This window comes from Nematolebias whitei, chromosome 15 (genome assembly GCF_014905685.2).
Source record: "Nematolebias whitei isolate Nwh7 chromosome 15, NemWhi1, whole genome shotgun sequence".
NCBI lineage: Eukaryota > Metazoa > Chordata > Actinopteri > Cyprinodontiformes > Rivulidae > Nematolebias > Nematolebias whitei.
In genome coordinates, this window is record NC_056512.1 from 25,832,941 (window position 1) to 25,858,455 (window position 25,515).

At 39.8% G+C, this 25,515-nt stretch overlaps 1 protein-coding gene across 2 annotated transcripts in view; it reads right to left on the bottom strand.

The window, feature by feature from the left end:
* Positions 1–25,343, bottom strand: part of epn2 (epsin 2) — a 44,765-nt gene extending 19,422 nt beyond the window's left edge. For both annotated transcript variants that reach the window (XM_037688911.1, XM_037688910.1), the window contains exons 1-5: positions 25,158–25,343; positions 16,159–16,886; positions 14,060–14,217; positions 1,464–1,576; positions 1,173–1,277 (exon numbers count right to left, since the gene is read on the bottom strand). In XM_037688911.1, coding sequence (XP_037544839.1) covers positions 1,173–1,277; positions 1,464–1,576; positions 14,060–14,217; positions 16,159–16,586 — 804 coding nt within the window. In that variant the 5' untranslated portion in view covers positions 16,587–16,886; positions 25,158–25,343. The remainder of the gene's footprint in view (positions 1–1,172; positions 1,278–1,463; positions 1,577–14,059; positions 14,218–16,158; positions 16,887–25,157) is intronic.
* Between the last annotated feature and the right edge of the window lie 172 nt (positions 25,344–25,515).

Sequence of the window (25,515 nt, forward strand, 5' to 3'; positions counted from 1 at the left end):
GACGGATGAGACCAAACTAGAACTTTTTGGTTTAAATGAAAAGTGTTCAGTTTGGAGAAAGGAAAACACCACAGGAGAACCTTATACCATGTGTGAAACATGGTGGTGGTAGTATCATGTTTGGGCCTGTTTGGTAGGACGGCTTGCCATCATTGATGGAACAATGAATTCTGAATTATATCAGAGAATTCTAAAGGAAAATGTCAAAACATCTGTCCATGAACTGAATCTCAAAAGGTGGGTCATGCAGCAACACAATGATCCTAAGCACACAAGTGGTTCTACCAAAGAATGGTTCAAGAAGAATAAAGTTCATGTTTTGGAATGACTAAGTTAAATTCCTGACCTTAATACAATCAAGATGTTGTGGAAGGACCTGAAGCAGCAGTTAATGCGAGGAAACCACCAGCATCCAGAGATGAAGCTGTTCTGTACTGAGGAATGGGATAAAACTCCTCCAAGCTGATAAGCAGGACTGATCAACAGTTACTGGAAACATTTAGCTGCAGTTATTGCTGCACCGGGGGGTGGGGGTCACACCAGAAAGCAAAGGTTCACATACTTTTAACAGTCACAAATGTGTAACATTGGATCATTTTCCTCAATAAATAAATTATCAAGTATAATATTTTTGTCTCATTTGTTTAACTGGGTTTTCTTTATCTACTTTTAGGACTTGTGTGAAAATCTGATGATGTTTTGAGGTCAGATTTATGCAGAAATATAGAAAATTCCAAAGACTTCCCAAACTTTCAAGCACCACAGTACTTCTGTACATTTCTACCAAGGACCAGCTGGAGAAAAAGAGTTTTCCTCACGATGTTCAAACCAGATCAGGGTAAACACAAGTGCTGGTCTTTTTAAAACTATGTCTGTTGGGTCATTAAAGCACAAAAATCATGGTTTAAACATACAAATAAGTCTTTAGACACAGACAAACAAGAGACGGTGTCATTGAAATGTACTGCGTTCTAAAAACCCCGTCTGATATTTTGGCAGAATAATGTTGAGAAAACTTTGCTGCACGTTTGTTTGCAGAAAGGAGAAGCCGAGGTCAGGTAGAAAAAGAGGGCAGGGAAATAAAAGACTATTTCAGAAGCATATTCATGTTAAAGGAATACCGCCCCCCTTCCCCACCCCACACCAAGTCCAAATGGTTTGCTTGAATTTACCTCTTTCTTCTTTTTGGGGAGTTTTGCCGAGTCTGGACCTTCTTTCTTACTTTCCTCCAAGGCCATCTGTAGTCTCAGGTCATCTCCTCTACGTAGACGCTCCTCCTAAATAAAAACACGTCAATGAAAATATCTCCCTTAAAGTTTAGACCTAATGGCAAGGCTAACACTGCTAAACATAATTCTCTATTCATAACAAGCCAAAAGCAAGTATAATAATTTAATTTATAACAAGTTTCTGTAGTTTGTAAAACCCAACATGAACATGTTGGAACGTGCGTGTGTGTGTACCTGTTCTGCAGCTTCTCTGCTCATGGCTAAGGCAAGTTGTAGCTGGAGTTCCTCCTCTCCACTGGTCTGAGGTCTAGCCTGCTCCAGCTCTGAACCCGCGTTTGGGGAAGTAGCTAAAACAACACACATTTAGGTTGCATGGTAAAAATCACAATAACCACAAACATCATTTAGAATTAATATCAGATAAATCACGTCACTGGTTGCAAATATCATTTTCGTTAAAGTTACTGTAAACAAGAATAAAGACACTGACACAAAAGGACAGCAGATCCCATTTTACTTGAACTGTATAAAAATAGCATTTGTATTTGCACTACTTGAGTGTTTCTCATGAGGCTCACTGAGGACCTGTGATCATGTCAATTCAGCTAATTGGATTGGGACAGGCCATGTGGCAGCCAAAAGAAACAACGCACAGACTGCATGTGGCCAACATACACACACACACAATCTGGCTAGAAGTCAACATGAGGATATTTATTAAGGTAGGCAACAAAGTCTTCTTTAAAGGGACAGTTAGGACATTTTGAAGTGAGGTTCTAAAGAACAGTTAGAAACAAAATCTTGATGTAAATAGCTTTTTGCACAACCTCAGTATAGAGAAATAAAAAAGTTTCATTCTTGCAGAATAAATTAACTAAAAGCTAATCTAGGCAAAATAATTCATGTCATTTTTTATAAGCCTTTATATTCTTGTATATTTTACATTATATGGCTGTTCTAGAAGAACATAATATAAGATTCCTGCACCAGAAGTGCTAAAGATAATAGCTTCTGCAGCTATTTTCAACAACAGTGTCTGCTATCCTGTTAGAATGTAACTATTTTTCCAAACTGCGAACAGAAAGTTATCCTCAACAGGTAAGATATTAGTTGTTCATAACCTTTTCACAGAACCCTACTTCAAATGATCAAGACTATCTATTTAAATCATTTAAGGACTTTGTGGGATTGAGTTTAAAAGCTGCAGCTATGATGTTTCCACTGGAACGGCCACATTTCTGGTCTTCTGTTTCATGTCTGTGCCTACTAGTTTGTGTCTGTGTGAACATTGTGGGTGTGTGATGGTGTTTGAGCTGTAAACCTGTTTTCTTCAGTTTAACCCATTATTGTCCAGGTGATGATTCACATCTGAACATGATTTTTTTCTTTAATAAAAAGGGCAGCTCTGACAGCCCTTTAAGCCTTAAATATTGTTGTTTGACTTAAAATATTTTTACTCGCCTTTTGTCCACCTACTTATTTCTTTCCCTGCATAAGCGTTTGCAAAAAAAACCACACAATTAAAAAAAAAACTCATATTAAATGAATTATGTAGGATGGAAGCATGCTGATGTTCAAAGAACACAAAGAAATAAGAGTGACACATGTATGACACAAATGACTTATTTGACCAGAAAAATGCCATAGCTCACAACCATAACATCTGAAGTTTGACACCTCCCCAGACAACGTTTAATCTTTCAGTTACGTGGAAATGTATTAAAATAGAGACGCTTCCTGTAACAATTAAAATCTACCTGACCTCCTTTGAGGTTCTTGGTTAGGTTTATAGTGTGTTGACAAAGAAGAAAGAACACAACCAGCATTCGTACAGACTCATGTTTGTGCTGCTGTTGTTTTGGCACATTGTTTTTGTACCATTGGTGCTTAGTGTATTCTTAGTTTAGTGAATGTAGTATATTCTTAGTTCATGACTCGGATCGTACTAATGTTTTTCTTTACAATATGTATTTTTGTTGAATGTAACTGGGACCCTCTGTGTACATAGTATCGTTCCATCTCATGCATCACATGTGATGTGAATGACAATAAAAATCCTTGTATCCTTGTAAAAATGAATTACCAACATAAAAGAAGAAGTGGTATAAATTCTTAAGTTTGCCTGATTTTAGAAAAGTAACGTATAAAAGCAACAGTTGAACTCAAGTTTGTTTGTTTTTTCCTACATTGTCAGCACCACCGTCATTTGAAATAAAAATGTCAGAAAATAAAACTCCTTTAATTAAGAAACCTCATCTTGATTCAGGAATTCTGGACAATTATAGACCTATCTAAAATTACAGACATATTTAAAATTATAGACCTATCTGAAATTCATCAAAAAAATTCTTGAGCAAATAGCTGCAAATCAACTGTGTGAACATCTGCAAAGAAATAATCAGTTTCAGTCAAGAGTTTAGAGCTCACTATAACACAGAAACAGCACTAGTGAACATTACTAATGATATTCTCATGGCCTCAGACAATGGACAGGTGTCTACACTGATCCTGTTAGACCTCAGTGCTGCATTTGATACAGTTGATCACAATATTCTACTACAGAGACTTGAATATGATATTGGGATTACAGAAATGGCTCTAAAATGGTTTAAATCATATTTATCTGATAGATTCCAGTTTGTAAATCTAAATAATGAATCTTCTTCATTCACAGTGGAGTTCCTCTGGGTTCAGTGCTAGGAAAAATACTCTTTACTTTGTATAGGATTCCATTATGTAAATTTATTAAACAGCATGTGATAAATTTTCAATGTTATGCTGATGATACATGGTTATATCTGTCCATGAAATGAAACCCAATGAATCTAATCAGTTACTTAGATTACAAGCATGTCTTAAAGACATGAAAATCTGGATAACTCTTAATTTTCTACTTTTAAACTCAGACAAAACAGAGGTTGTAGTATTAGGACCAGAGCATCTTGAGAAAAAAAACTTTGCAGCCTTTCACTTCCTCTAGATGGCATTAATTTGGCCTCCAGTTCTTAAGTTAAAAACTTTGGTGACATTTTTGATCTGGATATGACTTAAAACCCCACATAAAAAAAATTCCAGAACCACTTCCCTCCAGCTGCATAATGTCACTAAGATTAGAAACATCTTGTCCAAAAATGATGCAGAAAAACTGGTCCATGCATTTACAAAGCCTAGGCTGGCCTATTGCAATTGTTAATTACCTGGGTGTCCAAAAATTATTTAAAAAGTCTTCAGTTGATCCAAAACGTTGCTGCCAGAGATTTAATGAGAGTTCAAGTTCAAGTCAAGTTCAAGTAGGTTTTATTGTCATTCGCATCGCATGTGGTACATGACTTTGGACGATTAAAACGGATTTTTTTTTTTTTAGATGGCCTCCCTTCTCCCCTTACAGCCATCCTCTCCACACCATTATTATGAAATATTTATTATAGTGACTATCTAGTGTAGGTTTTTTTTTTTTTTAATAGGATAGAAAGAAAGAAGACAAAGTAAGACTCCAAAATATAAGAAATATACACAAAGAGAGCACACGTCAAAACACCCGGCCACTGTCTGTTCACCTGCAAAGAACAGGACAAAACACAGCAACAAAATACATATGTATAAAGAACTTAAAATATTCATGGCTTTGCAGTAAGTTTCCATAAATATATATACCCATACCTACATACACATGAATATACACTCACATACATATCTATATATCTACATATAAAGCCTACATAAACATCCCTGCTTCTATTTGTGTGTGGTTGTGAGCATGCATAAGTGTATAAGGCTTCTCTAATAGAACATTTATTAGTAACTGTGAAGCAGCAGAGACCCGACCCCCAAGACCAGAGGCAGACGAAAAAGGGGGGACCAGAGCCCAAGACCCCAGGAGGGACCCCGACCGCGGAGCCCCCAGAGCCACCCACACAGGACGAACCACTCACCCACCCCCCAGAACGGACCACAGGGGAGAACCGGAAGATCCCCACCAGCAACCACATACAGTGACCCCCCGGGGCCAACAGCGACAAACTCATAGGCCTCCGTCGGCACCCGCCGCACCGATGTAGGTCCAGGTCCAGGCACCGAGGCCCGGGCACCGAGGACTCACACCACCCAGGCCAAGGCTCGACAGGGCCAGAGGACCCGAGCCCCACCAGGCAGACACCAGGCCGAGCCGACACACGCCCAAGCTCCCAGCCCCCGATACCAAGGGCCCCAAGCGCGCCGGCAGGCAAGGGCACACCCCACCAGGGGGCCGCGCGATAGGGGCGCGATGCCAAGCATCCCCAGTTGTATCAAAGAGGGGGCAGTTCGAGTCTCGGCCTAACAAATACCCATTCATACACAGACACAATCACACAATCCCAACCTCAATCTCACATTCACTCACTCAAAGACATACAATAACGATACATTTCATTCTTATTCCCGATACGCACTCTATACCCCCCAGGTCCAAGACATGTACCCGCCCTCTACATTAAAACGGATTTTAAAGAAGAGAGAGAAAGGGAGGGGTCATTGAAGAGCACCGGAGTTGAGCCTTTTGTCATCCAGTGTCCAGAAGAAAGAGAGAGACACGAAGAAACGGTAAAACCGATAAATGAAAATGAAGTTGATAATTTTCATGCATTATGCGATTAATAAATTTATTGTTTATCGCGACAGGCCTATTTCCAAAACAAAAAAAATACAAAATTTGCAGGCACAATGCAGCAAAGACTGTATTCAGTCAAAAGGACAACTGACAAACATTTAAATGTACCTGCTATCAGTAACACAATCTTTAACAGATTGAAAACATTAAGCCTCTCAACAGACTACATAGTGCAGAAAATCAAATAAATCTCAAAGCATTGCTTTATATATATATATATATATATATATATATATATATATATATATATATATATATATATATACACACACACACACACACACACACACACACACACACCACTGGACCTCTGCAGGCTGCAAAGGTGATTGGCTTTTGTTATTGGCACTGAAAGGTATCGATCGGTATCGGCCGATCAAATACTTTTTAAAGGAAATTGGCCGATCATGATCGGTGGCATATCAATCGGAACATCTCCAATCCTTAACATCCGTTTTTTGTCTTTCCTCCAATAGAAAGTGCACCTGGACCTGTCATTCTATGATTGTGTGTTTCTCCTTCCTGTTCTCTCAAACACCAGCCAGTTGAAGCAGATGGCCACTCGTCCTGAGCCTGGTTCTGCTGGAGGTTTCTTCCTGTTAAAAACGAGGTTTTCCTTTCCACTGTCGCCTTTGTGTTTGTTCAGGATGGGCAACTGTGACAAAGTGAAGATTCAACACAATCTGCTGGCTTCATAAAATTGATAACTTTTACTAATTGGCTTTTTTATGTATGTGAATGTTTTTGTACAGTGCCCTGAGACAACTGACACTATATAAACTAAATTTAATTGAATTAATATTTATGGGTCACTTCAAATCATTGAATTATCACAAATTACTACATTTTTTAAATACAGATTCAATTTACAAACATTACTGTGATGAACAAGTACCCAAATATTTCAAAAAACTGAGTACCATTTATACTCTTAATAAATAATTTACAGTTTGCTTCCATTTTCAGGTTCAGAAATGTGTCTGACTTTTGGACTCACTAACTTTTTGTCGAGGTCGCCACGTTCATTAATTTCTTGTCAGACTTATCAACTTGTCCTTTATGTACTAAATTTTTCTCTTGAAAAAATTTAATTGAATTGTGTTTTTGCTGTTTTTTATGTTTTCTATATGGATCTTATATTGTGTCTGAAATAAAGTAAATGATGAATCATTTAAATTCATCTAATCACAAGCAGAACTGGTTTGTTCCACTTTGGAGTAAGCTGTTGGAGGAAGACTCAGTTTTGTTGTGTTTCCTTGACTGATGAAGCCTTTCGGATTGAAGGCAAAACGTTTCAGCACAAAAAAAGAAACTGTCCAGTAGGAATGCGCGATATAAACGGTATACGGTAGAAACAATAGACATTTAGCCTACGATGGAGATCTGTCTTCTACCGGCTAACCGCAGTAATGATGTGTCTGATGTAAAATCAAAGTTGTCAGTTTATTCGTTACTTTTTTTGTTTAAAACTGTGCGTAAGTGGTGTTCAAGTGTAAAATCAGAGCTGTCTGATTTAATCGTTACTTTTTTTTAGTTGAAAACTGTGCGTAAGTGGCATTAAAGTCTTCGAGAGCTAAGTAGCGAAGCTACAAGCTAACTACAGCCGGCTTGCCGTAGTGTTGCCGTATTCTGACGCATGCGCAACTTGCTGTGTTCCGTCGAAAGTTTGTTTTTATTTTTTTTCCATCGAAAGTGAAAGTAAGCTTTGGTCAGCTTTAGAGAAAGCTGCTCTCTGATCTGTGAAAAGAACACTGTGTTGGGTGATTTTACTGCGAGACCCTCTGGTCAAAGCCACAGACTCATTTTGTGTCAGCTCTCCATTAAAGCGGAAGGAGTCGCCAACTAGAGGGTTGGAGGGTGAAGTGTTTCATTGTAAAATGCTGCTCTGTTGCTGTTCATTTCTTAAGTGAGAAGACTGGAAATTGTTAACATATTATTTTGTTTAAAACATATGGCTAAAACTACATTTTATATATTTTGCACTGTTTTGCACTATAAGCAAGAAGCCTAATACTTGATCTGTTTATTATTTAAAAACTCTGGACCTAGTAGTGGAATTTTTTTAATTCAAAATATATGATAGCAAAAGGACACCCTATGCTTTTAAAAAAATTCCTATTAAGTTTTATACCCAAAACATATCGCAATATATATTGTTATCGCCACCCTTCACAATATACATCGTGATATGAATTTTATGCCATATCGCACATTCCTACTGTCCAGGTGACCTGACTGAAAAATGTTGGATTTTATACCTGGATTATTGAGCATGGACTTTGTTGTTAATCATTTAAATTGTTTTTATACTCTAGTTATCTTGGCAACAATAACCAGCTAATCATTTCTGTAGAACACTGCTACACTTAAGACGGGTCCCGCTGGCACAATGTTAATGTGAAATACTTCAAAGTTGCAAGAGAAAATGACACAAATCTCACTACCAGCTAAAACAACAATTTCATGCCCACCACTGTGGGAATAAACCATATATGGCTAAGTTCTTGATACTGTTCTCACACAACTCTGTCAGTATAAAAAATAATTTAGTAGTTCTTCTACAGCTCCTGAGTTGTGCCTCCACGCAGTCACATCTATGAATACAATATGTCCTGATCACAACCAGTGTGGTCTACGGTAGATTCATGAGGAGATAATGGAGCACATTCTAATTTAAAGGCTGAGAGCCTAACACATTCCCACTTTGTCTCTGCAGATAAGGAATTTAGTGGCTTCTGAAAAAGGTAGGCTTTTTTACATGCATAATTTCTTTTTATGTGTTACAATATAAAGGACAAAGTAAAGAAGGGAGCAGAACTGAAAACTCCTAAAACAGAAACCACTACAATAACAAAGCTAAATTCAACTATTTTTACTTCAGGATTTACCTGAGAATTAACAAATGGCTGAAAACTCAGTTATTCCTTTTATATTGATATACACTGTCTGATTTGTGACATTGCAGAAGCTTATCGAAACAATGCCACAGTGAATGCATGCTGTAATCAAAGCTAAAGGCGGTACAAGGAAATATTAGTGTGTGACCTTTTCTATGGTGGCGACTTTTTTTGGGGCCAGGCAGTGTATTAACAAAAATACAGTATTACCTAAAAGTCTAGCTAAAAAGGGCAAATTCAAAGAATAATCATGACCATGACGGTCCTCACTGGCACCTGGTAGTGTCATAGAAAAGTCCAGTTCTAGTCTTTTTGGACAGCATATCTACAGCCTACATCACTCCGAAAAAAAAAGAAAAGTAAAACAACTCCCAGCATCTATTTCTACCATCATAGTTTATTTTGAAAAACATAGAAAGTGAAAGCTATTGTCACATGCGAGTTCAGCTTTACTGACAGAATATGTGCACCCTTGTCCATTTTTATCTATCACACTTGATAAAAAATAAGGGGATTTTAAAAATAAAACTTGGCCAGCAAGATTACCAGCAGAAAACTGCAAGAATAATCTAATTCATTAGAAGGGTTTTCAGCTGCAACTCTTTGGGTAAGTAAAGGAAATTTTAATTTAACCGTATGGACAAAGCCCTTTTCCAGCGAAAGAAAAAAAAAGAAACCGGCAACCATCCTAAATAAGAAAGCAGCAGCTGAAATAAGCACTTGTTAAGACTGCTTTTACAGTTTGTTATGACCTGCCTTCTTAAAAAGAGGCAACGATTTCGCCACCTACTGACGTTTTTGTTTTCTCCTTTGGAGTCAATTAACGCGCCTCCATGTGATAGTTGCATGACCAATTTCAGTTGCTCTAGTGGGAAAGCCAGCCTCTCAGACTCCATTTTAATTAGTCAAAAGTACAGACTTTAATGCACACCAGTTTTTAAATTGTGTTGATAGGCCAAGTAAAACCAGAGTTATGATGAATAATCCACATCTTTTTCTGAAAATCGTTGTCATATACGAAGCGCGTTAGAGTGCGAGGCTAAAGCAAAGATGGGCAGTCTCAGGGACAAAACACCTCCATCACCCACACTTTCACCTCCCACACCCTCCAAACAGATAAACAACCTCTCCCCTCCTTTCTGACAGAGGCTCGAAGTTCTCAAGCGCCAAAAAAAACTGCAGGAAGAAGAAGTTTCATAACTTGGAATTTGGCGCATGTTGAGAGAGAGCGGGAGTCATGAGGTTTGAGAGATTTGTGATATTTAGCATGTTTGGGTTTTATATGGGCAGCACGGTGGCACAACTACTCGAGCTGATGCCTCTCAGTGAGCAGGTTACCCTGGTTCAAATCCTGGTCTGAGGGCCTTTCTGGGTGTTTACATGTTCTCTCCGTATATGAGTGGGTTTTCTCCGGGTACTCCGGTTTCCTCCCACAGACCAAAAACATGCATGTTAGTCTGACTGGTAACTAAATTGTCTCTAGGTGTGAGTGAGAAAGTGAATGGTTGTTTGTCTCGTTTGCCTCTGTGTGTCCCTGTGATGGACATGTGACCTGTCCAGGGTGTACCCCGCCTTTTGCACAGTGATGGCTGGACATGGGCGCCAGTGACCCCAGCGACTCAAAAAGAAAGCAGCGGGTAAAAAATAATTGATGGATGGATGGGTTTTATAGTTATGGTGTTTTTAGTGTTTAGTCAGTTTTAGAGTGTTTGAGTGTTTGACAAAGAAACGATTTTTGAACATGAGGTGGACCCAGAGGACAAAACCGCCGAGCAAGAACCTCTCAGGCTGAGGAGCATCATGAAGGAGAAAAACAGTCAGAGTCAAACAGAGAGGACTTTGTTGATGAAGAGGGTGATCACGGTTTGTTTTAGAAGCGAGCACCGAGCCCCTCTAGGAGATCTGACTCTGTGCAGAGGAGGAGGTCCAGAACCCCTCTGACTGGGCCATGAGAACCAAGCATAAGTTTTGAGTTCTGGAGAACAGGAGGATGTGGATGTTGGCCCAGAAGGCATACTAATGGAGGAAAATGCCATTTTTTTATTATTGAAAATTAAATATTTTGTCAAATTAAAAAAAACCACTGAAGTGTAGTTTGTAAACAAAACCCTTAAAGCATTAAAATAAAATAAAAATCATTTAAAATAGATGTTTTTATTTCAGGCTGAGATAGCTCTAAAAGACTGACTACTTTTTTTTGTGGAAATAATATTTAAAAATAGTCAACAAAGTCCTTGCTCAATAATCCAGGTATACAATCCAACATTTTTCAATCAGGTCATCTGGACAGTTTTTTGTTTTTTTTGTGATGAAATGTTTCAGCAAAAAAAAAAAAAAACCTGTCCAGATGACCTGACTGAAAAATGTTGGATTTAAAAATAGTATTTAAAAGCAGTTAAATAAGGTGGTTGACTTCTCCCTGAAGAACATGAATAGTCAAAGTTAAAGGGTTAAAACCGTCTAATTTAAATGTTCACAATATGATGCTTTTGATGTTGATCAGATTTCACGACCTTGTCTGGAGTTAAAGAAAACAAAGTGAAGTTTCTGAGCAGCATGCTTTCAGCTGGGACTGCTGCAAGATAAAGAATAAAATATTGTGAAATAATTATTTATTAGACTCTTGAAAATGTATGTTAGCTCACTACAAAATTGATTGACAGCTGCTACTGATTATGACTTCATAACTCTTTTCATGCTTGGGATGCTGGTAAGACCTTTTCTTCAGTGATCAGTGTTTAAACAGTCTGCGTTCACCAATACTGTTGTTGCTCAGAACATCGATGTGTTGATGTTAGGAAATGACTCCAGCCTCCTACTCTTGAGTCGTTAGCCTCCTACTCAAAATGTTGTTGAGAAGGCTGCATGCTGACACATGTTGTGCTTTATTAACTAGCCCCGCATGAGTAAAGGATAAAATAAGGACACGTTAGAAAGAATGAATCACTCTAAGTTAGTTAGTTTCATGGTTGTTGTCTAATACTCTAAGAAAAAAACAAATATCAAATATTAGCAGGTATTCTAGCACAAAGAAGATATTCCTACACTGGAAGTGCAACACCTACCTACTGCTGCTAGCTGTTAATACATACAGTTATAAAAGCCTTGAAAAAAATAGAAGTAGAATTGTATGTACATTAAATAACTGTGCATTGTGACATTGAGAACGTCACTTGTTCTGGCTGCACTAGCCGTCAGCTCTTCAGTTTGATCAGAACCAAATTCTTTCCATTGTTTCCCCTACCATTATACAAGGAGGGTGCCCTATCCACAGAACTGAGCGCCCTGCTTACCAAACCAAACCAACCCCCCCCCCCCCCCCACACACACACACACACACACACACACACACATACACCCCCGTCAACAGAACGGGGTGCCCTTCCTACCTAATTGTGCCCCCCCCACCACCCGTTGACAACTGCCAGAACTGACGTATTGCTAAGCTAGCTGCGTGCAATACAGACGTGCTAGCTAAAAAGCTACAGAAGTAGCACTCCATTTCCCCTCACCCTGAGCCGTCCACCCCCCGCTCCAGTCGAGAACTGCTGGCACAAACAGTGCACAGCACAGACGTGTCTCCATCTACCTCCGTCGTACGAAGACTTGGGGATTGTTTTTACACCGCATGTCCTTCCTGACACAAACACAGACCATCAAGCTTCCACAGCTCTCTGTGTGGAGCAGAGAGTTGCCATCTAGGTTGCCTGGGGGAGCAGATGGTGGGGGTTAAGGGCCTTGCTCAAGAGCCCAGAGTGGGGCAAATACAGTGGAGGCAGGTGTGGGTGCTTCACTTATCCCACTCACATTTTGATGTTGTCGGTACCAGGAGTTGAACCGGTGATCTTCCAATCACAGGCCCACCTTCTCTAACCTCTGCACCACCACTCCTTTACAACAGGTAAGATATTATTGCTAAAAACCTTTAAACACAAAACCACTTCAATCTGGGTGATCCTTTTAAGTTCTTTCTCACATTTTTATATTGACTCAAATACAAGCTGAACAACCGGCAAATAATAGAATCACAGTTTTTTTTATATATATATAAAAGACAAAAATCAAAAAAAAAAAAAATAATCTCAAAAATGATGAATGTTGTACCTGAAACTTTGTGGTTTTATACATTTTCCATGAGGTACACAAATTATTTGTGAGTTAACTAATTTATTAAATAAAGCTGATTTTAAAACTAAAATACAAAGAACATATTTCTATACTACACATACAGTATAAAAACTCAATGAGCCCTGAGACACTTTGGGAACTGGGGGAAGTTTTAATCTTACGGTAACAGATGTATGGTCATTCATTCTCACCATGTCGGGACAACAATATGCGGAAGGTTCATCTGGAATGCTCAACCTCCCCTGTCACCTCCCCCAGAGATAGCCTGACTGAACTCCTATTGGTCAATCTGTCCATCCGTTTGCTCCACTGATGACTCAGCAGCTGAAAGCTTCCGGCTGTGAGCCACACACACAAATGTAATGCACACAGACAGAATGTAGGCCAGAAAATAAGGGTTCAGCGCACCATGCAAGATTCATGCAGGGTAAAACCACAAGCATGGCAACAAACAACCGTGAACCAATAAGCCTGCGTGCACACACGGTTGTCCTGCTGTGTCCAAAAGGACCGAGGGTCAGAGTGTGAAAGGAAAAGAGGCCAGGGTTCATTCTTTCATTCCATTTTTGTACTTTCTCTCCGTGTTACCCCATTTTCCCATTCCACTCTGTCATCCTTTCACGTCGTCAGTTTTTGTTTTTGAACTCCTGGCTGCACAAACTAGCCCAAAATCAGAAACAAAATCAACTCGGTACAAAAACCTTGTAACCAATTTGATTCAGTGAATATTAATTCTCCCTACATACAGAAGACATTTACATGTAATGATACAAAAACTGGAACAAATTCCCGAGTTACCCTAACCTGACCCATGGTGCTATCCTACTTCGCTACACTCTTGCTGACTTAAGATAAGTGAGTTCATCACTCACAAGAGGAGCAGAATCATCTGTAGTGTAGATGAAAGATGAATGGTGGGGGGCTCTTCTTCCTCCAGTTTGTGTGTGGAAGAGGAAAAGCGCTCAGGAATGCAGCTGCCCTAGTGCAGGACTGCAGGCCAGAGACAAAACGGGGGGAGGGGAAGGTTTCAGGGAGTGGGCCAAAGTTACAGCAGGTGAGAATCAGTATTAATCATTGGGTTAACCAGCCGTACACTTGTTTAAACAGATGGGATGAACCCTGTGTGCTGTGGGAGGCAACTACAAGGGCACACTTACAGCCGTGGTAGGAGGCAGGTGAGCCCTCTGATCTGCCGTACTCCTCGCTGTAGGATGTCGAGAGGTTGGGCTGGGATGAGCCTCGACCAAAACCTGCTTGACTGCTGCTTCCCGTGGACACCTGGGCCATTCGCTCCTTAGTCTTCAAAGCCTGAGACCTAAAACAAAAACAATGACAACAGTACAGATGCTTAAAACCTTTGGGGCAAAGTTTGATATCTTTGGAGACAAACACCAAAACAGAACACACCGAATCTATAGCCAAACAAAAAGTAAAAACAAAGATTTTAAATTGCTGAAGACTGCACTTTGACTTATATTCCATGTAAAAATTCCATAATTTACCAGACTTTAATTATTACTACCTACTATTACTACTATAACTACTGTTACTACCTACTATCTACTACAGTAAGACTAAAGACAACCGTTTTAGTTTAACTTGTGGGAAAATATACATGTAATTTTTTTCTATGCAACATATTTTGTGTGCAAATCTTACAAGATCTTGTCGTACTACATGTGAATCTAGTGTGAATTTTATGTTTTTAGGAACATACAGGTTCGTACAGATTAAGTCTTGAAACTAAGGTTCATCAAGACTGATTTTTTTCATCTGTACTTATCCATCCATCCATCCCAGTGTTTCCCTACCATTATAGAAGCGGTTTACAAAACAGTTTATACAAGCCGTCAACAGAACTGAGCGCCCTACTGGACACTGACGAATGGCTAAGCTAACGGCGCGCAATTCAGTCACGCTAGCTAAAAAGCTAAAAGGCAACGTTTATGCTGCTCTTCCCTCATGCTGACACCAGCCCTGCTTGAAAAGTGTCAGTACAAACAGTGCACAGCTCAAGACGTATGTGGCCCCGCCCTTGACAAAAATCACAGAAGAGATGATCGCCCCACCATGGTGGTTATCTAGGGGAAACACTTAATCCATTATCTTTACCAGCTTCTTCCTATTCGGGTCGTGGGGTGGTGGGGATCACTGGTGCTCATATCCAGCTATCACTGTGTGAGAGACGGGGTACACACTAGACAGGTCACAAATCCATCACAGGAACACAGAGACAAACAAGACAAACATTCACTCTCTCACTCACACCTAGGGACAATGTAGAGTTACCAATCAGCCTAACATGCATGTTTTTGGTCTATGGAAGGTCAGATCTGGAAAATACTACAATGTTTCCACTAGATTACTTGCCATGGCAGGGCACTCATCTCGTCAGTGACGTTTGTCAACGGGGATGAGGGGGTGGAGACAGACACGTCTGAGCTGTGAGACGTTCGTACCAACAGTTTTCAAGTGGGGGTGTGGAACGGTTCAACGTGAGGGAAGAGGCAGTGTGAATGAAAATATCAACTTTAACAAACCCACATTTCTTCACTCCCCATTTTCTCTTCTGTCATCACCATCATGTACACAAGATGTGGCATCAAGTCCAAAGAGAACTATTTGGATTCATCAAATATCTTATTAGCATGTAGTAAAGGATTACATGATACATGAAAAATAATGATCTATGATTCCAGTCCTTTGTGTTATAAAATAAATAAATCAATACAGTCACAGTGCAGCCCTTATTCCAATCTCAAACAAATACACGTTTAGATGTAAAACGATGTGAAAGCAATCTTAACAGTTTGCACCAGCACAATCACATCTTCTGTTGCAATGGTAAAATAAAGGATAGTTAAACCTAATTGTAATTTTTTTTTGTAATTTCATCAGCAGATATGTAATGTGCAGCCACAGAAAATTACTTGGAGAATACCTTTGCTAAAATTTTATGCTGATATAAAGTTTTTAGCTTTTAAAACATTTTTAATGCAAAGTAATTTATTTGTTGTACTCAGCCTGCCAGAGTTTGTGTTGCAAAGCTACAAGAGAAACTGGGTGTGGGGGTCCACTTGAATTTACAAAGTTTTAGCACCAGAGCAGTGAAAAGAGGCCTCGACCAATAACTAGGAGCATGACAGCTTGCTAATAATAAAGGTCTGTCAAAAAAAGTAAAAAATTTTTTTTTTTTTTTTTTTTTTTTTTTTTATGAATGAAGCCAAATCTCAAATTTAGTTTAGAAAAATCTGACCTCTCTCCTTTAAGGCGATCCTCGTCTTTGAGCAGGACCACTAGCTGCTTGCTCTTCTCCCTGACGTTGATGCCCTGGTCTTTGCCGTCTCTGTCGACGTACTGGAAGTCCTTCAATGTCTGGATGGCAAAGATGTTCTCCTTGCACTGCAGCGCCACTCTCTCCGAGCCTGTCTTAATCAGGTAGTCGAGCAGGGTGAGGGCTTTGTAGACGTGACGCCAGTTCTTCCCGTGGTCGTTGAGCCGTTTCCAGATCATGTTCATGATTTCACTGAAGGCCACCACGTTGTAGGTGAGGTCTGCGATCTCCGACATGAGTGAGGACGAAGGGCCCCAGGGGTCGTTGGACGTGGCCTCCCTGACTTTCTTCTCCGCGTCAGAGTAGTTGTTAACCACGTTTTTCATCTGCCGGCGGATTGTGCTCGGCATGGTGGCGGTGTTGATGAAGATGGGACAGACAGGAAGGAAAAAAAGACTGCACTAGTAGTGCGGTAAGTTTGAAGGTCAACCAGAAGGGTCCAAGTGTTTGTATCCTCCAGACGTTTGCGTTACTTCCAAGTGTCAGTGTCCTTTGTCACGTTGTTTTTAATCCTTTTGTGTTGGGGAGCGTTGTGTGTGTTTAAGAGGCTTCTCCAGGCCAAAGCAGTGTTCCTGAATCCTCCTGACCAGCGTCTTTTAAAATCATCTCCACACACGTGGTGCAGGCTGCACACAAGACCTCACCATCACCTAAAACAGACAAACAACATTAAAAAAGACAGCAATGAAAAATAAGAAACATGGGTCAAAAGCACCACTTCAAATAATTTTCTGTTTACTGCAACACCTCAAGATTTATTTCTGCATGAACAAGTGGACATGTGCTAAAGTCACACTAGACACCTCTCTAAATATTCCAGTTTTCACATTTCAGCAATAAGATCATCTGATTTGTATTTATAGAAGCAGCTGTAGTGTCTTTCCTTCTGAAACTAGACAAACATGTCTCATACTTTCAGACTTAGCTCAGCATTTTCCACACCTGCCTACTTCGTATCAGATGTGAATCGAGCGCAGCGACAAATGTAACCTTTCAGAAAGTCATTCAGTTTACAGTAAATTGGTACAGCGGCAAATTGCAGGTGCTGAAAACGAACGTCAAGTGTTTTACGAGCTTTTCAGAAGGCTTCAGGTGGTCAAGTTACACACTGCGCAGGTTCAGAGGACAATCAGGAAAAACTCTACAAAAATCTGTTTTAGTTGTGTAGCTTAATTCAAAAATCACTTGGTTTTATTGCAAAATAATGAAGAAAATTTAAACTAAATTGGCTCAAAGTTATTTACTATGTTTTGCAAAGCTGCAGACCCATCTGTCAGTGACAGGTAAACAAAACATACAAGCAAAAAATTGTTTTTAACAAAGGGGAAAATATCTATGTTCAACAGGACTAAATTACAAACTCGTGAGCATTAGTTTGATTTTTTTAATTAAATTAAAAAATAATTAATGAGAAAATAGCATTTTTGCTAGTTATCCACCATTATAAATAAAATATTGTTTTGACGTTAAATGGTTGTCAGTGTGAGTAAAAAGAACCAATTTGCCTTTATTTTAATTGATCTTTTGTCGCATACGATTAAAAAACAAGTTGCATAATTTTAATTTCTATTTGAAATGCTTCTAGTTTGATGTTCAGGTCTCTCTTGTAAATGAGTCCCCGAGGCTCAATGGGACTAACCTGTATAAATAAAAGGTTGAATGAATGTTAAACCCTTGAATTGAATGTCAAAATTTGCTGATTAAATTTCACATACATTTCTAAGTTTAGCGCCTGACCGTAAATGCACCGCAGTCTATGTCCTTGATCAGTAGCTCAGTATTAAGAATGAAAATTTCTTTACACAGTGTCATGGGTGGCAGAGGAGACAAGCCAGTGGAATGTTAACCAGAAGAGCCACTTGTCTTGTTTCTCAAAGATCAATGGCCCGGCTTATAATCATTTCCTGACAAATACAGAAAGAGAAAGTAACTCATTCCGTATGAAAACCCCTGACCATGAGAACCTGTCAGCTGCGTGGAAAAACAACTTCAACTTGATGAGTCTACTACTTACTGAGTAGTGTGTTTACGTTTAAGTCATACAGCCTGTTGGAAAGAAAATATCAAATTCTATGAAACATGTCATTTAGATGGAAACTGCATACAGTCATAAAACAGATCAACAAGTCACTGCAAACTTTAGCTGATCCTGTTTAAATCACTGTAAAATGTTTCCTGTGTTTCCCTGCCTGCTGCTGAAGATGGATGATGACTTATCCTGTTCTGTAATCTGATACCTATATCAACATGCACCAACAGGCCCCACAACCTCGGCCTTTAACAAAGACAGTTTAAAAAAATCCTCAATATATTTTTTATGCAGACTGTGTTATGACTCAACCATTCAATTTCTTTTCAAACTTTTAAAGTTGCATGTGTCTGCGTGTAAAGGCTTTTATGTTTGCTTTATCCAGCTTCCTGCCTGGTAATGCCACGGACAGACAGCTGAAGGCAACAAGGGTGAAGGAAACAAGGAGTGTATGTGCTTGGGGGATAATAAAACAACTTGGCACAACCCATAAACTCACAGAGAAACGTGATTCCTGAGGAGCATGTCCTCCCTTGAAAATCCCTCATCGCCCTCCTCCCTACTGCATCCGCATGAATGCTGCCCAGACCTACTGACGCATCTGCTGCTATAATCACCTATTCACCCATAGCTGACAGGAGGAAGAGAAGGGAGTCTGTCTTGTCCGTCTCATCCTCCTCGCCCCCTCCGCATCCTGGAACAACCCCCCGCTTCACTAGTAGGCACCTCGACCCGATTTCACTCTCCGATCACACAAAGCCCAAAAGAGACAGCACACGGCTTGTGTGAGCGCCCTGAAACACAGGTCAGATACATCCTAACAACCGACTGTGTCATCAGTCTGGTCAAACTGTCAGTTATGCACATATAATCAGAACTTGCTGATTACAGAGCTTATTTTGGTGCTTTATGAAACAGATGGAGGGCTTAAATCCCCCTGCTAACCACTCTGCTTCTTTCTCTGAATACCTCTGACTAAAGGGCCCTGCATTCACTATCCACAGCAGCAAAATCAGCTCTCGTTGACGTAGTTGCACGATGAAAATCACATCATTTTGTTCTCAAGAGTAGCTCTGTCTGCCCCTTCTTGGTACAAGGTCTGGGCTGAACTTTTTCAGGCGTACGCACAAAATATTGTGTGGTTGGTCAGAAGTTTGTGAGCATGTTCATCAATTTGGAAATGCGCTCAGACATTCAGCTGTATAACTCATCAAACACACAAAATCAGTCAAATGGCCAAAAGTTCCTGGCTGGAGAACGTTGTGTATGGAGGAGTCTTTCTACTGAAAAGTGTGGTGCTTTCTTGAAGGGATGAGACTCTGGCTGGAAGAAACCAGTGCAATGACAAATATTGCAGCAGGAGGAGTTATCCAAAAGCTTTGCGTTGTAAGTGTGTGGAATATGCAAGGTGTGTGCAAAAATCAATGTCCCACAACCACGTGACGTGACTGCGTGTCAACCATTCGGCTTCGGATGGAGTATGCAGGGCCCTTTATGCCCACCAAGACAGGTGACATCTTTATTTCAGCCTGTTCCCACCTTCTAAACACACTATTTACAATCCTATCAATTATGTTTCTTTTACATAATTATTCACTTCAAGGGGTAGAGGTACAGCAGCCAATGTGGGACCTGAAAGTCCCAGTTTGATCCCCAGCCATTTCCACATGTCGTGGTGTCTCTGAGCAAGACACCTAATCCCTAATTGCTCCCCGGGCGCTTACATAGCTGCCCACTGCTCCACCTGGGTGTACCCAGGTGCGATGGGTTAAATGCAGAGGACTAATTTTGCGTATGGGAACATACAATGATGACAACACATAGCACTTATTACTTAAAACAGATCTTGTGGTTTCTGTGGGTTTTAACTTATGTAGGAGCTGCAAGTGACAATTCTTTCCAATGACTGATGTGGATTTGTTTAAAATTTCTTACAAGCAAAACCAATTTCTCTACTAAGATGATTTTATGTACAGCCTGCTATTGTAATGTCTCTAAAGTTTCCATATGTTTGAATTAAAACCAAAAATTAGTCAAAGTTTTATAAAGCTAACACAAAATATAAAATATTAATTTAAATGGGACCACAAGACAGGCCAATTCTGTGATAGTTTTGGCCCCAAATTTTGACCAGCACCATTTGAGAAGTTAAAAAAGTAATAATTTAAAAAGTGCACATTATTTCAAATCACATTCCCAGTTGACCATTAAAAGAATATCTCCCCTTGCTGTGGTATGCAGCCTGTTTATTAAAACAGCATCTGGCTGGCTACTTGATATGCTAACATCATATTTCTTCATAAAGAAACGCATCATGTTGAAATCAAGTTGGACTGTCTGTGTCCAACGAATCAGTTGTAGATGTACATCTAATGATTGCTTCATGAACGTTTCACTGAAATCCATTTGGTGGGTGATAAGAAATTTTGCTAACAAACACACTGGCTTTACTTTTTTTCCCGAACTAAGAATCTCTTCAAAAAGTATTAAAACCTGAAATAATCAAGATGGTACCATATTTTTCGCCCTATAAGTCAAGTTTTTTTGCATAATTTGCATGCCCTGCGACTTATAGGCTGAAGCGATGTATTTATTAGTGGTGTAAATCACCAGCTTTACTACGATACAATATTATATTGATTTGTTTGTATGACGATACGATTTTTCTCAATATCAAAAAGTCTGTCACGATACGATTTCGATTCGATTTGCAAGTGTGCGATCGATATATTGCGATATCAAATGCCCATCTCATTTGCATATAAATTAATTTACAAAAACAATTCAAATATGATTTAACCATTTTATTTCTGTTATTACAGGCACTAGGTATTTAAATAAAAACATTTTTTCTTAACTAATAAATTTTTTTTTTTAAATGACCTGTTCAGTATAGTCTCACATTTCTCATGTTTAAGTGCATTTTTTAAATTAGCTGTGTTGCTGAGGCGGCCGCAGAGCGCAGCTGCACACGGAAATGATGACACAATTGTGCCTTGGGAATTTAAAAATAAAGCGTATTTTAAAGATGATGATATGAATCGATGTTTGTTTTGCCACAATATAATTAAATCATTTATCATTTAATCGATATATCAATTTAAATCTATGTATTGTTACACCCCTAGTATTTATGGATTTTTCCCATATTTATAAACCAATTTTTGGCTAAGATTATAGACCATTTTCATTCATTCTGACTGAAAATTTTTGAACACTACCATTTTTTAGCAGCTAGATGGCACCAAAGTAGTAAGGCATGTCGTTGTTTCATGTAATAGGTAAAAGTGGCTATAATGACAAATTCAAAAAAGTTCAAAACAAAAACAATTGGACTTTATTATACTTTATTTTATAATTTATTGTTTTTGTCTTGAAACTTTTTTAAATTTACCATGTCCTGGATGACTGAGAATCTTCACCAGCGTTTAATGACACAAACATCTTGCCAAAACCTTCCACCTTCGTTCTGCTCGCCGCTTGGCGCAACAGTCAAACCAGCTTCATTTCGCTGCACCGTCCCGGCAAAATGCAGCTAATTTGACCATTAAAGTGGATTTATTAAGTAAAAATTCAACTGAGACACACCTTTGATATAAATTTGAGCAAACAAATAATTGTTTTAGGTGCTTTTCTTGTTAAATTTCAAAGCAACGTGCACGTTCCTCCTTCCTTTTTCCTCCCAGTCTGTGCGCTCCTGGGAGCACCGAGGCAGTGAATACTTTTGAAATACAGCTGATTTAACTGTTAAAGTCCTTTTATTAAGCACATCCTTAATATAATTTCTAGCAAACAAATAATTGTTTTTAAGTGCTAATCTTGTTCAATTCTTGTTAAAGTCCTCCTGTGCACGCTCCCGCAGCCGCCATTTGGCAGCCCATCGATTTTTGGCACAACACCGGCCCAAATTTCCAGGTTCGCCCCACATTTCTGGGTCATCAGCGGTGGCACTTAAACGCAACGCATTAGCGGTGACACATAATAGATGCAACGTATACGGCAAAGCGACATATTTATGGATTTTTCTACTTTATTAGACATATTTGAACTGATGCGACTTATAGGGCGGAGCAACGTTTACGGCGGAAAATACGGCAAATCTATTTGCATGGTAAATAAAAACAAAAACAAATGAATAAAAAAATGAATGAAATAATAAATTAATAAATAAAAACAACAAGCCTTCTGTTTATTGATATTAAAACCAAATTGTCTGGCTTCCTATTGGGTTACATTGACAAAATAAACAAAGACGCAGCTGGTGCAGGCGGAAGAATATTGGAGAGCTAGCGGCTCCAGCTGCGACGGATGGATGGCGCCGCACCACCCAGGCGAAATGAAGCTGTTTTGACCATTAAATAAATGCATAATAAACACATCGGGTCAGCGGTGACACATAATAAATGTGACTTACACGCCAAAACGTCTTAAACACAGGAAAATACAGCACTTGCCTTGAGAGGGCGCTCATCTGCGTTTGTCGACCTGGAGCAGAGTTAGTGGAGCGTTACATACGCCGGCGTTTTTGGCCAGCATACGTTCTTGGCTGTGTTTTTCTTTTTTTTTGTGTGGTGAAGTGTTATGGTACCAATGGTAGGTCTGAGCTGCTACAATATCTGCTCCCCATGTAGAGGCTGTCTCTCGCGGGTGTAGTGGGGTTTTGGTAGGTGGGGCACTTGATTCAGTTTTCAGGGCAGCACGCCCTGCTTAGATAATGGTAGGGGTAACAATAAGCTGATAACTGACTTGATCAAGCACATAGACGGTAGTTTTATTTTGGATTATATCAAATTTTGATTGCTTCATTGATTTCAGAATATCAAATTGATGAATTCACTCAAGGGAAACTGGGAAATTTTCGCATGTAAATGTTCCTTCAGGTGGTGTGTCGGTGGGATGCAACTAGTTGGGAGACTGCTTCATGAATGAAATTCGCCAAACGTCTTAACGTTCTCTTGTGTGATTTGTGGTGGTGCACAGCCCAGGCACGAACAGTATTTAAGAAGTAAAAAAATCCAAAAAATAAATTAAAAAACTGGGCAATAACTTAATACTTTAACAAGTCACAGAGTTGTTGTGAACATATCCATCTCGTCTCAAACCCACCTGACTTTTGTTGTGGGTAACCCCAACTCAAAAGCTGGGTTTTGACTCTTACAGGAGCTTTACTCTGACAAGAGAACATCTGACACGCCCAAATTTCAGTAAGCCTGCAACCTAAAATTCAATTGTTTTCTCTCAATTCAATCGTTTTCTCACAATTCTGAGTCGCCAAGCAGTCCACCAGAAGTCACACCTTAATGAGATACCACCCACAGATTGCCGTACTTCAACTTTCAGGCAACGCTGACCAGCCCAACGCTACAAAACTCACAGTCCAGTCCTATCAACAATAAACTGACCACCACAAATGTGGAGATAAGGTGTCTGATGAAAGAACGAGACAAGTCAAACATAGCTGAAGAACTACGTGACTTGGTTACAAACGAGGCGAACCATAATGAGCATTAGAGCTTAAGAGGCAGCACTCTGGGAACAGGTCCACCTTGTCACACAGAAAGAGTAAAGCTGATAGAAATCTTGCACAACCAGGCACCTGTGTGTGAGTGTGACTGATTATAGGCAGAGTAAAGCATCAGGACATTCAGCAACTTCCTTAAAACACATTTACTTCCTTTTAGTGACAACTAAAGACACAGATAATTGTTTTTTTGTTGTTGTTGTTTTTTAGATGAAGTCATACAGCCAAGACTTAAATGTATCCAGACCAACATGTGTGATGTAACATTAACATCCACCTGTGTATTAAAAAGAGAAGATGCCCTTTGTCCTCTCTGAGGGTGACGACATCTGTCAACCACTGAGCCTGACAATAGACAAAGCCCTGCCCTCTCCAGGGCCACGTTATCACGGCTTCAGGAAAACGGCGCACATTCAAACCCCAGCGTCAGATTAAAAAACCATTTAAACCCGGTGTGCGGCAGACAGCGCCCACACAGAAACAAGCCACTGAAAATGTTAAGAAATGTGTCAAGTTTTACACAGCACGGCGATACAACCTCATTTAGTCTAGCTCCTTATACAAACAAGAGGAACTGGTTAAGAAAATACTTCAAACTGGTCGCTTATCAATTTTAATCACTGCGCCTCTTTAAAGCGACTGATAGCACAGAAGCTAGTAGCGTCAGTGACAACTTTAGCGACTGATCATGGTGTAGCACTGATTTAATTTTTACCAACTGCCCATTTAAACATCCTCTGATATAACTCTCCCATCCTCTGATTAAATGCGCAGATAGCCATATCCGACGGGGCGCAAACGTCTAATAAACCCTGATAATATTAGGCAGTGAAACAACGCTAACTTAAGGTTTTGATGACTAGGTTTGCGCTAACTAGTTTTCTTAACCCCCTGAAATATTTACCAAAGTATGCGTCTCAAAGTTAAATACAAGCTTGTACCAGCCAGTTATCCCAGAGACAGTTCGGTTGTTGGTGGAACTAATAACGAACGTTGTGTTCATTTTCAATGCGAAAACTTAGCACAGAAAAAGTTCGATCAAAAGCTAGCCGAGCTTTTGACGGGTCGGCTAGCTCATATACTCCTGTAGTTCAGAGGAAAAAAAAGAAAAACAACAACTGTTGATCACTAACCATCTTTATTAGATCAGCTGTATCTACAGGATATTCTGTCAGCCGTATAACCTAATTACACAACCGTTCCAGTTGGCTCTCAACCTTATTTGTACGTTAGGTATGCAAATTAGCATGCTATGCTAGCTAGCAGCAGAGACGGGAGCTCGGTAGAGACATCACCGAAGCAAACTGGATTACAGGACACCCTAGAAAAACAAAACAACTCGACTGCGAATAAAAGTCATTGCTTTCTTACCGCAATTTTTACGAGACGTCCAGTTTTATTGTTACTCCACGGATAGACCACTTCAGGAAGTCTGGCTACGTCTGAAGTGGGGAGGGGGAATCACGACGGAGTACTTATTTCTGTCGGGAAGCTTGTTGCGCCTCCGCCTAGCTATGTGCTGCTAATGCTAATCCAGCTAAAGCCAGAGCTACACGTATCTCCTCCTCCTCCAGAACATGGCGGGCAGAGTAAGGAGGTGGGGGGTGGAGGAGAAGAGGAGAAGGGTGTGACTGAGGCGGCCTGGCGCTCCTGGGAAATGACCACGGACGGAGTTAACGAAACTTCTTCTTCTTCTTCTTCTTCATTTCGTTAATGGCGGATCGCAAAC